At 40.6% G+C, this 16,388-nt stretch overlaps 1 protein-coding gene across 4 annotated transcripts in view; it reads right to left on the bottom strand.

Moving 5' to 3' along the window:
• Positions 1-1,696: 1,696 nt before the first annotated feature.
• The window catches only part of peli3 (pellino E3 ubiquitin protein ligase family member 3), a 24,527-nt gene continuing 9,835 nt past the window's right edge, over positions 1,697-16,388 (bottom strand). For 2 of the 4 annotated variants that reach the window (XM_026298768.2, XM_026298767.2), the window contains exons 2-8: positions 13,343-13,422; positions 11,805-12,002; positions 8,358-8,487; positions 7,521-7,622; positions 6,195-6,419; positions 2,864-3,052; positions 1,697-2,496 (exon numbers count right to left, since the gene is read on the bottom strand). In XM_026298768.2, coding sequence (XP_026154553.1) covers positions 1,897-2,496; positions 2,864-3,052; positions 6,195-6,419; positions 7,521-7,622; positions 8,358-8,487; positions 11,805-12,002; positions 13,343-13,416 — 1,518 coding nt within the window. In that variant the 5' untranslated portion in view covers positions 13,417-13,422 and the 3' untranslated portion in view covers positions 1,697-1,896. The remainder of the gene's footprint in view (positions 2,497-2,863; positions 3,053-6,194; positions 6,420-7,520; positions 7,623-8,357; positions 8,488-11,804; positions 12,003-13,342; positions 13,423-16,388) is intronic. The other 2 variants (XM_026298770.1, XM_026298769.2) reach the window with 1 other exon arrangement.

Raw genomic sequence — 16,388 nt, 5'->3', positions numbered from 1 at the left:
GGGGGGTTGATTCATTCAGACTGACATATTCATCCTGCTGTAACCAGGTTTCAGTAAGATAAAGTAGGTCAATTTGGTGATCAGTTATCAAATCATTTACTAACAGAGATTTAGATGAAAGGGACCTAATATTTAATAGTCCACATTTGACAGTTCTGTTTTTCTGTTCAATAAGAGGAGTGGTCTTAATTTTTATTAAGTTTTTATGAATAACTCCTCTTCTGTTCACTTCTGATTTATTTGATTTATATGTTCGAGGCGGCAGACACAGTCTCTATGTGGTTTGAGGGGGGCGGCGGCTCTAAGGAAACTGCAGAGAGGCGTTTTAGACTGAGTCTCTGCATCCCGGTCCCCACCCTGGATTGTCAGGCTTTAGGTCGGCTAATAAACTCGGCCAAATTTCTAGAGATGAGAGCTGCACCATTCAAAGTGGGATGGATGCCGTCTCTCGCTACCAGACCGGGTTTTCCCCAGAAAGTGGCCCAATTGTCTATGAAGCCCACATCGTTTGCTGGACACCACCTAGACAGCCAGCGACGGAACGACGACATGCGGCTAAACATGTCATCGCTGGTCAGATTGGGGAGGGGTCCAGAGAAAACTACGGAGTCCGACATTAATTTAGCAAAGTTACACACCGACTCAACATTAATTTTAGTGACCTCCGATTGGCGTAATCGGGTGTCATTGCTGCCGACGTGAATAACAATTTTCCATATTTACGATTAGCCTTAGCCAGCAGCTTCAGTGCCCCACCAACCTGCAGTGTCTATTTGTTGTTTATTGTTGCTGTTCTTTTCTCTCTACTTTTAATTTCATGGGAGTTTGCCCAACCAGTTCACATGTGCTTTGTGGACCCTGTTCCTCGTGGCATCCTGTGGGAGGTGCTCTGGGAGTATGGCACCTGTGGCCCTTTGCTAAGGGCTTTCCAGTCTCTGTACGACCAGAGCAGGAGCTTGATTCACATTACCATCAGTAAGACAGATCTGTTCCCAGTGCATGTTGGACTCCGACAGAGTTGGCCCTTTGTCAGTTCTGTTTCTTATTTTTATGGGCAGAATTTCTAGGCGCAGCCAGGGGCAGGAGGGAGTCCAGCGTGAGGACCATAGAATGCTGCTTTTTGCAGGTGATGTTGTCCTGTTGGCTTTATCAAGCCAGGACCTTCAGCATGCACTGGGTCAGTTTGCAGCAGAGTGTGTAGTGGCTCGGATGAGTGAAAGGCAAAGCTTTCAATTTACCGATCTCTGTTCCTACTCTCACCTGTGGTCATGAGCTTTGGGTCATGACTGAAAGGACAAGATCTCACATACAAGTGGCTGAAATGAGCTTCCCCTGCAGGGCACTCCCTTAGAGATAAGGCGAGGAGCTTGGAGTGGAGCTGCTGCTCCTTCACATCGAGAGGAGCCAGCTGAGGTGGCTCGGGCATCTGCTCCCTTAACGCCTCCCTTGGGAGTTGTGTTTGTGTGGTCATCTTTCGTGTACTCCCGGTACTCAGCAATCAATTTGATGAGTACAATGTTTTTGGTCACCAATATGTAAATAGGTCCAAAGTAGATAAACCATAATTATCCTTTAATTTTCCATTTTCATACATACAAATAAACTATTGTACATGTGAAGACAGCAGCTCAGGTACTATGATGTTGAGGCTAATACAGGTACTGAAAGAGGAGAACAAAAGATTACTCAGTGCATGTACGTTTCAACACAATTTATTTACATCTTCTCCATACACCTCATATTCCATGTGAAAGCCTTGGCATTTTCCATCACATATCGCTTTCAGTTCATCATATCAACTGTCCCTTCCCTGCACTTGTCATCAATGCTTTCAACCCACACTGTGCATCTGCTCTTTACTGAGCAGAGCCTCTGAGTGGGTCCCAGGTCTGGACTTCAGTCGACAGGGCCCTGGAAGATGAGTTTGATGTGGCCCTGCTCCCCTGTCAACCAGGTGCCACAGAAGGGGCAGGCAGCATGAAAGGCATGGGTGCCATGGGGTAATGGGATCTGGCTCCACCCCACCACTGTCTTTTCTGAACATACGTGGCCACAAGGGCAGAAAGCATGAGTGGGTGGTCCAGCATCCAGGTACAATCCTCCCTCACAGCCCAGCCAGAGCGGCACATAGGGGCCCACTCGTCGGCACATGGGGCACTCCCTCTCCCCGGTGCTGGCCGGCGCAGTGCCCCCAGGGCCAGCAGGACCCTTCTCCTTGCGGTAACCCCAGTTGTGGTAGCCGTGCACGTGGCCACAGTTGACGTAGACCCAGGGTTGCTTCTTGTCGACAATCTCACGTTGGGCCAGGCTGGGAAAGGCTAGAGTGTTGAAGCCCACAGGGCACTGGGGTCTGGCGGCATTCAGCTCCTGGCGAAGGGACTCTAGCTGTTTGAGGGTGGGGGTGTGGCGTAGTCCAGCAGGAGTTCTCCACAGCAGGGTAGCCCCACACAGATCAATTAGAGAACCATCCTGTAGGGTATTTGACTCATTTTCAACCTTAAGACCAAAATAAACAAAATTAGTATGCAGTAAAGAAAGGAAGGTTAGTTTTCTTCACTGAAACTTCTGTCATGCCAAAGAGAGGATCCACTGATCCAACTTTTTCTCTCCAGAAACTGATCTGGTACCTATCTGTGGTAATACCAGTCTGGTGGTAAGGATCAGTGCATCCACAGAATTGATAAGGTCAATATTACAACAGTACTGAAGAAAGCTCAGTGAGCATCCACTTTTAAAAGACAGCCTAAAAGTTTTCCATATTATGGGAAGGTGTGACTTCAAATTAGTTTTTAGTCCTTGGGTCAAATTGTGGTCAGCTCTCAAACATTTGACTCATCCTCCCATCAGTCCCACTCTATCTTACCAGTTTTCCCCTCTGCTGGGCTGAGCGGGTCTCCCGCAGGGCAAAAACGTTGCCGCAAACTGAGATTTCCCTCCAGACTCCTGGAGCCGGCTCAGACACAAACTCCCCCGCTGGGTGCATCACTAGCACTCCGTTGGTGGTCAGGCCATCCATCAAGCCATCCGATGTCCTCCATTTGGCAGCCCGCTCCTGAGAGACCCCACACACAAACACACACAAACACACACAGGACATACAGACATAAAGGTTAGAGGAAAGATGGGTAGGGAGAATGGAGGTGGATATCAAAGGTGGCTGGGGAGAGAAACAGCCAACACTGGTTTTCTTTGCTGCTATATTTAGCTCAGTACAAAATGATTACTGTACTGACTAAAGCACAATGATGTACCCACGCCTAAGAATAATCCCCTCCTTGAAAACAAGAAAGGATGTATTATTATGAACATAAATTAGCTCTCATGGAATGAAACAGCAAATTTTTGTTATTTAGCTTAAAAAAAAAACAGCATTTAAAGAGTCAGAGTACTGCAAGGGGCAGTATGGAAATGTAGTTCTGCAAGCACTGCTGCTAGGGAAGGAAGATTATTAGTTTACCAGCAAACACTAATAGCAGCCATGGTTCAAATGGCGATATAAAAGGGCTCACTTTTGTGATAAACCTGCCTGGTACTATCACCAATACTGCAGCTCATCGTTTTGGATTTACATTCCACAACTTTACGCAGGGTCAATTTTTTTTAATCAAATTTCTTGATATCTGCTATAGATTTGGTTTTAAATATCTCATAGTGTGTTAAATGTCTTCCTTTAAAACATTAAAAAATTGATGCAGAAGGTGTGTACCCATTCAGTCAAAGATGAAGTAAACGTCACCCATCTTAGAACCCAAACTTGACTTTGTTAGCTGTACATGCACATCCACACTGACTTGTTTGTAACATTTCTCAATGCCAGTGCCAAGTCTGCAAACCTTTTTACAACTGGCTTTTGCTGTTTACTTCGTTCAAAAATATGCACACCACCTATTCTCATGTTTTTACAACAAAACCTAGCTCACGGTAGCGTCTCTTCTCCGGTCTCACCATTGCTTTGCTTGCGTCATATTTTTCGTTTCTCTGGTTTACTCTGGGCCCATTGCCTGCCCCCTGGAAATTGATCTCAACTGAAGAGATTCCAGACTAATTCTTTGTATAGAATAGAAAAAGAGTTAGTCTGGCTGGCCAGGCTAGTAGGTAGCAGGCAGCTAAACAATATTAAAAAAAAAAAAAAAAAAAAAGGGTGGGGGGCTGCAGAAATAGTTTGGGAAGCACAGTGTTAGGATATAATTTAGCAAATTTTCAAGTGTGTCGTGGTTTCCAAATGATTCATCCATCCATTATCTATACCTGCTTATTCCTATTTAAACTCATGGGGATCTGCTGGAGCCCTGGACAGGTCACCAGTCCATCACAGCCAAATGATTCATTTGTCACTCATCTTCCAACTTCTAAAGCTGAAAAAGGCTAGCAGTTCTCCAGAGTTCCAAATTTCAGTGAGAAATAAAGAGTGCCATGCTACAAAGACTTTAAAGCCACTATATGCACAAATATATTTATCCTAGCAAACAAACAATGGTGTGAGAACATTAATTGTGCAATTACACTGGTCTACAAGCAGAAAGCCTCAGAAATGAAAGTAGCTAAATTTGGAAAAAAGGAGAAGGAAAATTAAATTCCGAGTGTTAATTAGCTCCAGTTTCCATGTGGTACCATTTTAATTGTTCTACCGTACTTTTTCAAGAACTTACAAGGCATCATGATTATCAGATACCCCTTCCCTTGTAGGGATGAACTATACTTGCTTGTATATAGATAATTATAAATCTTTATTGTGAAATATCTTGAAATTTCCCAAAATTTGTAGACCAGTGTTATTAAAGAGTAGTATGCCACTCAATCAAAATGTAAGTAAACATTATTTACTAATGGCACATCCATCATATACTTTATTTCATATATGATATACCAGTGTAATTTATAAATGCTGTAATGGCTGGGGGACTTGTGATGTGTGTATAGGCACCCGGCTGCTGACATTATCTCTCTGACTGCTGACCTAGTTGTTGGGATCCAGATGAATCCTGCATGGGATGAAGTCAATTCAATTCAATTTTATTTGTATAGCGCCAAATCACAATACAAATCATCTCAAGGCACTTTACAAAAACAAAAAACCCAACAAATCCCTTATGAGCAAGCACTTGGTGACAGTGGAGAGGAAAAACTCCCTTTAATGGAAGAAAAAACCTCCAGCAGAACCGGGCTCAGTTTGGGCGGCCATCTGCCTCGACCGGTTGGGGTGAGTGGATGTTTGCATGACTTTGTGTGGGCCTACTACCCCATGCCAGGAGTTTCTGCTGTGGTTTGGGAGCTTTTGTATCTTCAAAAATATAAAAGTGGTCCACTAACTGAGGAATGAAAACTGAGTATAGCTCGCAAAAAGTCATTATTTAATAATTTGAAAATAAAATATGTCATCCCAATATTCTAATGGGGTATGTTTCATAATTAGTCACTCTGATGCAATTAGTCATTAGGTAAGCACTGTAACTGGGTAAGGTTGCAGAAAGTACTGAGCTAGAGCTGAACTGAGCTGGTTTGATGGGGTGTGACCATGCTGCATTATTAAACAAAAGTAGTTTAGTCAGTTTTTCCTACTAGGAATAATAAAACTGCTCTCACTGAGTTAAAGTAAAACTATGGTTTATTAAAACGTGGGTTTTATTATTGTAGCTCTGACTGCTGCTTATGATAAGCATACCACAAAATCAGTCTCACCATTCTCACAGATACAAAGTGTCTATGTAGTTATTTTCAATTATGCAAAAACAACACATCAGAATACATTATCATGACAAGACTAAGGTGAATTGAGAAAAAAAAATTTCATACTGGTGAACATTGTGATATTACTCAACTTCATAGAGATCTCAACATTAACTTTGATCACAGTACAGTATTATCATAAGATAAGCAACCAAATACCTTACTACTACCTGGTCTATTACATACAGTACATGCAATGTTAAAAAATAAATATAATGCATGTTCTAATATGTAACATGTTGACTGATCAGACACGCGCGCACACACACACACACACACACACACACACACACACACACACACACACCATTTACTTCCTTAAGCCAGTTCACATGTGCTTTGTGGCACCCACGGGTGGTGGAATAGCTATGTGCCTGGTGTTGCTATCACTATGGCTGTCATGGTTACCATGGTCCTTGTGTAATTTATCAGAAGAAGCCTGGCACCCAAGGGGGGAGAAAACTCACCCCCAGGAAGATGTTCTTGGAGGAGTCAAAACCTGCAGCATAGATGCGGGCTGTGTATGGAGCACTGCGTTCACACATGATGCGGCAGGCATAGCGGGAGATGGTGCTCTGAGCCGACTGTCCTCCACCACCACCCTCTCCCGCCACACCCCCTCCCTGACCACTCCCACTGTTGGCTGTGTCTGTCACCACGAAGTCGATCATGCTCTCTGTGGACCGGCCAATCTAAGCAAGACAGAAACACTGACATCACTTGACAATGATAAAGGTCTGTCTCTGAAGAATCATCTTGATTGAAATAAGATTGAAATAAAAATAAATCAAATGATAATTAACAATGTATATATAATAATGTAATAATAATATGTTCCAGCATCTACTTTTTCTAGGGTGTCAGTAAACAATCCACCATATATTTAACACTGAATCCTCAAGCTGAACTTAGTGGACTGAGTGCTCACTGCAACTGAATAAATCTGTAAACTTTCAGTTTACTTTCAGTGGGTTCAGTATTATCATTACCAATAGTACCAATGCCAGAGCTTGAAAAATACTTTTATAAGCCTTGTTTTGCATCAGAGTGAATGAAAATGGTTGAACAAGCAACAGACTGAATCTACTACTAAACTGAATTGAAGACAAATTTTTGTGTCAAGGGCTTTTCCCCTCATGAATTCTGGCAATTTTAAATGTAATTTAAAATGTAAAAATAAATTTATAATGCAATAAAGTGTGCAAAAAGTGAAGGGGTCTGAATGCTTTCATACTACTATACATACTGTACAATTTTGATGCATTAAGATACCACACTGATAAAATTTAGTTGACTGCAGTATTGTGATTGTATATGGCTACTTTTAATTTATTCTATCATTACAGGCTAGTTTTACAGGCTTGTGATGTGGGTGGAAAAGGCTAGATGCGCCCAGAACAAAAAAATAAAAATACTGTAACACAATCTACTATGACAGTGCGAAAGCCTATGTTTAAATGACTGATAACGCCAAAGCTAAGTATTTATTAATAATATTATTTTCAGTAAAACAACACCGCTAATTCCCTTAATAATGATAATGTTTAAATGTGCTAATTTAAATGTGATAATTGGCTACAATTAGTATTTGCTACCATGCACTTAAAAGCCAGACGCAAAAGGATGGGTATCTTTCTTTTTATGGTTATTCTTACTGATACTTTTACATGATTTTGCCAACCAATTTACTCCTTTTTGGACTCTATTTCTACACTAGGTCCAAATAGTTACATACATACATAGACATAGGCATAGGCATGTGCAGGTGTGTGTGTGTGCGCTCGCACACAAACCTGAAACATATCTGTGTTGGTGTCATGGGTGTACTCCACAATGACAGAGTGACTCCGTGACAGAGTGTAGGAGATGCTGTGCTGGCTTTTGTTGCTGAGTGCCTGCCAATGGAAAAGACATGATTCAGGAGAGATGAAGGTCTGGCCCCCAGAAAAAAATCAGGCCAGAGGACATTTCCTGTCCTAGACAAACAATCCACACTCGCGCTGACTTTCATCAGCTGACTTATGACAGGGAGAGATAACTTAATGATAGGATATTTTGAGATAGTATCTCAGTGATAGTACAGAATATACATAGATCTGTCACATTAAAATTATCTTCCTAATACTGTGTATGCCCCTGTTGTGCTGCCAAAACACCTCTGAAAGGAAGGACAGGTTAGCCTTCTCTCCCCAGGCTTGAATGCCCGTGACCCTGTCGATTGTCTTTCTTCAGACCAATTTTGGCAGGTCCTGACCACTGCAGACTGGGAACACCCCACAAGACCTGCCATTTATAAGATGTTTTGATCCAGTCATCTACAGTAACAATTTGGCTATGGTCAACGTTGCACAGAACCTTATGCTTGCCCATGAATCACCTTTGATGTGTTCCCTTACTGCCCAATGTGCCTCTTAAATGAGATAATGAGTGTTATTCACTTTACCTGCCAGTGGTTTAAATGTTGAGGTGGATTGGTGTATAATAAGCCTGTGTTTAAAATGTTAATATTTCAAATTAATATAAATTGTTACCATTGTTCCATTTCTCTTGTGTCCTCGAATACAGAATCTGGTTCATTCCAGCCTGGGTCAGGGAAAACTGAATAGTACACCAGTGCTATGACTTCTCACCTTTGACACCAGAGGTGTTGAGACATTGTGGATAACATCAGGTTTGACCCCGTTTGCTTTAGGTCTCTTGTAAAGGGCCAGACGACTTCTTCTGCGACCTTTGTCTCCATTGGCCAGAGACCCATTGTGCCTGTGATGCAGAACAACAAAATGTACTTAACTATAAAAACTGTTTTCACTCACTTGCCATTCACGTCCTCTTTGGTTTTTAACCAGTAAATGATACAGCTTTATTGCTCACGCATTACTTATGTTCCTCTATGCCATATGCCAAATTCTAGGTATAACGTATCATACAGATATCATATCATAGAGACATGAGTTACCAAATAATTTGTCTCTGTTATGAGTAACCTATTTAAGTATGTGGCCTTTTATCATGACCTACCAAAGAAACTTACAAATTCTAGTTTGAGTAACATCACCATTTGAGCTACATAAATTAGTCTTACCCAGATGTAGTGAGAATGTATTGTTTACTATATGTTTATTTAATCTCAAGAATTGACTAAATACATTTGCTTTGCCAAAGATACATTTGAACAAATAAGACAAGACAAGAAACATCATGATAAAGCATACACAGTTGACAGCAGAATATAATTTCCTGAATTCAGATTGGAACTTCTAAATAATATAATGTTTACTCAAAATAAACAAACTTTTGTATGTTCCATAGCTTCATTTCAAACTGGGTGAGTTATCCAGTATTTAATATTAACATTCACAAATAACACTCCCTTCAATAGTGTTGAAGGGGCCACACACACACACACACACTGTAATTACACTAACAGGTCCAAACCATTCTCATCATCCATCAATGGATAGATCAATCATGACATGGAAGCAACACTGGTTTGTTGGACTTACTTTAAACCTTCCTTTATGATAAAGCGTATGGCATTTACAGCCGTATATGGCTTGCTTCTTCAGGTAACCCTGAACCATCCCTTAGTTATAGGTAGGCCTAGACTGCCTGAGGACCATCAGTGCACTGAGCTCCCCTACCCTAACCCTCACCTCCCTTCCCTTCCCCTCTCTTCCTCTCCTCCCCCCTCACATGTATATTCCACCATTGAATGTCACTAACTTTGTGCTCTCTCTCTCTTTCTCTCTCTGTACCTTCTGCAGGTGTCCCTGGTCCTGGAGCTGTTTATCGCTGATGTGCAGTTACTGGCCCCACCAACCTGCAGTGTCTATTTGTTGTTTATTGTTGCTGTTCTTTTCTCTCTGCTCTATCCACTTACCCCAACCGGTCGAGGCAGATGGCTGCCCAAACTGAGCCCGGTTCTGCTGGAGGTTTTTTCTTCCGTTTAAGGGAGTTTTTCCTCTCCACTGTCGCCAAGTGCTTGCTCATAAGGGATTTGTTGGCTTTTTTGTTTTTGTAAAGTGCCTTGAGATGATTGTATTGTGAATTGAACTGAATTAAATTGAATTGATCTTAGAAACCCATTCACTTGTGTCTTACCTGGGTAGTCACCAACAATTCTAGACCACTTTGGTTTCTAGCTTGATGAAAGAAACAGCTCATACTCTTACTTAGCTCATACTTTATAAGAAGAGATTAAAAAGTTTGACCTTAGGGAGTCTTGTGGTCACTGTGGAGAGTCCATTAAGCTACTGCTCCTGCCCAAAAAATACTACATAATTGTCTATAAAATCACAAATTGAGGTATTTGTTAGGGATGCACCGATACCATTCTTTTCACACCAAGTACGAGTATTTTCGTTTGTGTACTTGCTGATACTGAGTACCAATACTGATATTTCTACCACAAAAATAACTATTAGGCTAAAAATGCAATGAACCGGAAGACAGGTTTTATTTTATTCTCTGCTTGTTACAACAAATGATAATACATGAAATAAAACTAAATATAAATAAAAACGAGAAGACAGCAAAATCCTACATCTTCTATAGCCAACAATGGCTGGTCATCCAGAGCAATGTAAAGAGTTAGAGCCTTTGTTATTTTAACTGCCTGTGGGTTGTCTCTTGCCATTTTTTCTCACTTTTGCAAAACGTGAGTTAATATTGCCTGTTGTGGTCTTGCAGTAGCATCAGCAAACGTATACTCAGCTTTATGATGCGCCTTCAGATGTTTTATAAAATTGCTGGTATTAAATGACGTATTCTCCTTGTCTACCCTGGACACCGTAGCAGCACATGGCTTGCAGTCTGCCCTGCTTCTGTCATCATCCCTTATCTTGAAATATGTCCACACTGCTAACATAATGCTTGCTAATGCCGGCAGTCTCACTCTCTCCTAACCACGCTGATTCCAGTTTGCTCCACATCTCCCTCTAGACACTACCCTGAAATTACAACAAAAATGACAAGCTGCTTTCTGATTGCAGTCGCGGTCTTTCAGAAAGTAATGCAATTAAGTGGTATCAGTGCATGACATCTGTGAATTTTTGTGAGTACCAGTACCAGTATATGGGCATTTTATCTGCCCAATGCCAGTATGGGTTTCGGTGCATCCCTAGTATTTGTACTTATATAACATAACATAGTGATGTTGACCATGCAGCATGACCTTACAGCTCACAGGTTACACCAAACTAAAACGGTCACTCTGCAGTTGTGTTTTAATGTCTATTGATCTTGTCTCTCTTTTTCTTTCCACAAAGTGTGAGCTGCCTTTGCATCTAGTCTTCAGGTGATATTTCACAGTGCTTTAAACACTTCTTGACCCAGAATTCATTTGCATGGTACAGGAGCACGATTGTTTGCAAGTAGTTGGCCCAGCCTTTGAAAAGTCATCAAATACTGGATGTTCAAATTGAACATTCTGCCCTAAATACATTATGTTAACTGGATTGATTTGAACTTCACTGTTCATGAATTTGGTCTTTGAAATATTTCTATATGGTCCAACCAATAATTCATTACTATTATTAGTATTGTTTTTGATAACTTGAGAAGGATGGGTGTGTTTCCTTAACCTACCTCTCGTGTTATTATGAACTGTCAGATTCTGTGACCTGTGGGCCTTTAGGTAATGTCCATTGTACATGTAATATTTTAGTGATTTATTTAATTGATATTCACTGAATGATAAACTATGTTGACTTCTGATACTATAGTTTCTATTAGTGTCAGTGTCACACCTTAGTGTCAGGTATCACACCTTATCCTTATTCTCAACCCAACGCAAAACTGTGGAAAACCAACCGTATCCTAAGTGCATGAATTATTTAAAAAAACCTACTTCAAAAGGAAACCATAGCATAACACTCAAGAGTCCAGTGATCCACAGAAATATCATGGGAACAAGCCCGACGCAATCAAACAAAATAAGTAAGATTTCGCTGATGGGGTTCTTGGGATGTGTCTAGCAACCAAGTCAACCAGTGAAGACCTAAACCTCCCACATGCATATCACAAGTTCACAACCAGTCATGAAGACAATACGCAGCAGAGACATTTCACCATCTCACCCTAAGACGATGAGCTCGCCATACTTGACAGGCTCCTTGTCCTCAGGGAAGAGTCCGTCATGGGCTTGTGAGCTTGAACTCAGAGGAGGTGAGGGCTGGCTCTTATTGCAGGATGGGCGCAGCTCCAGAGATGGGGGGGGACACAATGCCTCTGAGCTACCCTCTAAAACCATGCCCACTGGCCACAGCTGGGGCTCACTGTTGGGATGGGGAGGATAGGGTTTCAGAGAAAGACAGAGACAGAAAATTCAAAAATATAAATGTGACAGAAAGGCCACAAATGTATGATCTGAGTCAAATGCTGATATTTGCATTGATATATCAGGTTCTAATGCAGAGTAACTCATTTACAGCACCTTTGCCTTTGTATCCAACTTAACCCACTCCCCAATAGCCACAGAATGTAATTCACAAGCAACTGGCTGAACGTGTGTTATTACTGCAACAAAGAATGGGTGGAGAGCTTCAGTCTTTGCGCCGTTGGCTCTTCTGGTAATTGAAACCACCATCATGCGACTGAAGTGCTTTCTGTTTGCTGACCCAGGGCCCTTACAGAACAGCCAGATCACAGTAATTGGATTGGAAGGGCATAAGTGATATAGGTTTTTTCACAAAGACAGATAAACTGATACATGCAGTTGTGTGTGTCATTGTACTTGAAGAGATAAATTATACTCTGTGACTGCTGGTGAGTGATTTGGATCCCAGGGGGAAAAAAGGGTTAAAAGAAAAAAAGAGTGCCAGAAAAATGAGAGCATGTCCTTACATTTGATGAATTGCAGTATCCAAGACTCTTAATGAAGCCCAGGAGGCTTGAAACCCTTCCCTGAGGAGCAGCCACTAAACTGAGTTGGAGCAGGTTCACACAATTCTACACAAGCTTTATTACAATGGCATTTCAAAGCAAACCTGTCATACAGTTTTCACATATTTGTATACTCATACAGAAATCAATAATACACCATCAAAATGTCAAGTGACAAGCATTTAATAAAATGCAAGAGAGGAAATATAAATATTGTGCTGAAAAGAATAGGGTCTCATGAGACCCTATGTGGATATTTTGACATTCATTTTATACAGGTCAAACAACAAGACTCAAATCTCTGTCTCTGTGCACAGGTTCTATGCCAGTTCGTAATGCTCAAGTCTATTATTAATCAAAATGTGGGTGTGATCACCTACATGGTGGAAAGCGAGTGTGGCAAAAGCATGATAAAGCTCTATACAAGCCTTCTTCTCCCCCCTTTGAGCAGATTAGATAATTTACTAATACTAAAACCACTACGTTTGGATGCTAATAACTTCCTTCCTGTTTTATTTTTGTAACCCTAACCCAGCATTAAGGACTAGTCCAATTAGACCTTCATCCATAAAAAACCCATACAGAATACACTACCCATGAGTGAACTACGTGGTCATTGTTAGACTGGTCGAATTTTGGCCATCTAACAAGTCCCATTGTGGAGAATACCTCCTCATAATCAGATGACGGATGGCAGTAGGCATATTCAGGCAGCCACTGGCTATTTTATTACCTCAGCTCTCCATAGCCCCGGAATAGATATTGAGAGGTGGTAACGATGCAGAGGTGGAGGCAGAGTGGTCTCATGGGAGGCTGCATGGACAAAAGCAAATGAGGTGAGTGGGAGGAGAATAACAGAAAGAGGAAGAAAAAAAGAAACACATAGGAGTACTTCCACTGGGTGGCAGAATGCCACATAGTTTGTGGGGAACTTCAGGGGCTTCTTAGTTCCCACAGGGGAAATTATGTCTAAAAATATTGTTTTATAAGTTTTTATAGTATAGGCTCCAGCAGATCCCGGTGACCTTAAATAGGAATAAGTGGGTAATGATGATGATATAATGGATGGATGGATGTTTTCATTTTCTGTCTTTCTTCTAGTCCTGGTTTGATAGTGGTGTCATGTTTGGGCCTCACATGCATTATTTTATGTATGACAGCATCATACTGTACCTGAACATACGTGTGCAAATAAAAGTCACCTTTGATGGTGAATTGAGATTTTGTGTAAATGAATATTTAGATGGAAGGATTCTATAATTGGTTAAAAAAAAAAAAAAAAAAAAGACTTCCACCTATTAGAATCCCAAATATAACCTAACAACAGCACCGGCTGCTAAACTGAAGAAAATGGGGATATTGTTGCCAGCTACAACATCAGCACTAATTTGATGAATATTGGGACAGTAGTTTTAGTTTTATTAGATCAGCCATACAACTCTACCGGTTGAATCATCAGTACAAACAATGACCAACTGCATTACAAAATAACCAGTGTATTGACAAAAAGTAAAAAGTATAATCACTACACCTACTACATTAAAATATTGTTGCATGTACCAGTGGAGGCCTCAGTATTTAAAATGAAAAAAAAAGCTATGTGATAAAAAAATTATCTGTAGAGGTATGAAACAGCCAGCCCTGAGAACGACACTGAACTACTTCGTAGATGATAGAAGGTGGATAAAAGGTTTGTTATTTGTTTTTAATATAAGATGATTTGTTGACTTTTTAAAAAACAAGCTATCACCACAGCACAATGTCTGTCTGAACATTTCTCCGTCTCTCCCCTATAAATGAACTTACTGAGTTGAATTACCATGAGGATAATGTATAAAAGCAAAAGACGCATGACTGCCATGGGCAAATGAGTGGATGTAGAGAAGAACCAGGAGGAGGAGAGGGAGTTGCAGGAGGAGGAGGTAGAGGAGTGGGCCTGAAGGGCAAGGTGAAAGTGAAGGAAGGAAATGAAAACAGGGGTGAGATATGGCTGTCCTGGAAAATAGACATCAAACCTTAAACGTACTTGTGTGGATGATAGAGAGAGAAGGGAAATCCGAAACAAGGGAGCAAGGTAGACGGTGAGTATGTGTGTCATTGCATGTTTGACCATGTGCGTGCATGTTTGGAAGTATGTCTCAGCAAGTCCATGTGCAGAAGTGGCAGACTTTGGCAGGGTGATGGATTGCCTGTTCTGTACAACGCATTTTCTAATCAACCCATAGCCACAACCTGGGGGTGGAGAGAGAGCGCAAGAGCGAGAGACACAGAGAGAAACGAGACGTTGTCTGACAAAGGAAGGAGAGAATAATGGAGAGAAATAGACAAAGAGAATACAGTCCATAGGAGCAGAGTGGAGTGGTTATAGTAGGAATGACTGCTGCTGCTCGTGCTTATGCTAAACACACAATATTATACAACACTGCATATAACACTACATTGTGTACTAAACAAATTCAATTAACCAAAACCATGCACCAGAATTACAACAGAGAAAGACTGCAGACATCAGTTGGAGGCATGTCCCCAGATATGACACTAAACAACATATCATACAGTAGCAGTTAATGCATTGCAATACAATAGCCTATATGGCAAAAAAACTGCACAAGACAGTAAACATGCGTCATATTGCATCGCTAAATCAACACAACTACACAAATCAAAATTTTAAAGAATAATTCAGGTTTATTACAATTTGGGTCTTATTTTTATAGTTCTACATATTCTACATTTGTGCAGTAGTGCAAACTCTAAATATGAACCTAAGTGAACAAAGACACAGAAGAAATATGGAAATCAATTTATTAATGAATTACTATAAGTATGTTATCAAAACTTACAACCAAAGGCTGGAGTAAATTCTAAGTGCCTTTACCTAGCCTGAAAATATCAACATATTGGAAAGGAAAAGGTCAATTAAAAAGTAAAAATGACAACTGGTTCTAACTTTTCCATTGTGAGGGCTTTCCGTTTTTGTCATTGTAAATGGAATATCTTCAGGCAATTTAATGATGCTACCTCAGACTGGAATTTTTCACTTTTAACTGACATTAAAAGAAGTAAGTTGCAACAGAATCATGATTTCAATATAAGCAATCAAGTTCAAAAATGTTGGTAGATGTTGTCTCCCTCTTGCACATGATCATTTTTAGATTTTTATCATGTATATAGTGTATATTGTAGAAATCATGTAGATTTAGAAAACTGCATATGTATAAATGGTTTTGATGTTGTAGCTCAACATCCCCCCCAATCCATTCTATTTCATTCCTCTACTCTCAACATTCATTGTCACTCTCTAACTGCCTACTCCCAGAAAAGTGTGAGTGTGTGTGGAGTATGTGAGAGAGAAACTAAGAAAGAGTCAAATTTGTCTCTCCCAGAAACAGGAGCTAAATATACTCTGACAAATGAAGTAGTGAATTATGGCCTCATGACAAAACTCATCACACTATTTCTCTTATTCAACCTGTTTAACTACAGATTTTCTCCTTCTGTCTACGAATGTATTTTTAGACACTGGAAATGAGACTGTGCTGTTGGGTGGTAAGTCAAAGAAAATGTGTCATTGTCTGGTTAAATATAATTTATCACTAAAAATGATCATAGCAAGAGCAGACACATTTAACGGTATAAAACAGCAATTCATACACAGACTGCTTATGCTTTAATATTTGAAAGCAGTACAGAGAATCAGACAAATGCTGTACAAATCCTACAAGCGAATGTAATGAACAGTTATGTTGCCCTCCCCCCACTGCCTAATCCAGTGTTTT

The sequence above is a fragment of the Mastacembelus armatus genome, chromosome 18 (genome assembly GCF_900324485.2).
Source record: "Mastacembelus armatus chromosome 18, fMasArm1.2, whole genome shotgun sequence".
Classification (NCBI taxonomy): Eukaryota; Metazoa; Chordata; class Actinopteri; order Synbranchiformes; family Mastacembelidae; genus Mastacembelus; species Mastacembelus armatus.
The sequence above is the reverse complement of the archived record's forward strand: the minus strand, read 5'-3'. Positions and strand labels throughout refer to the sequence as shown.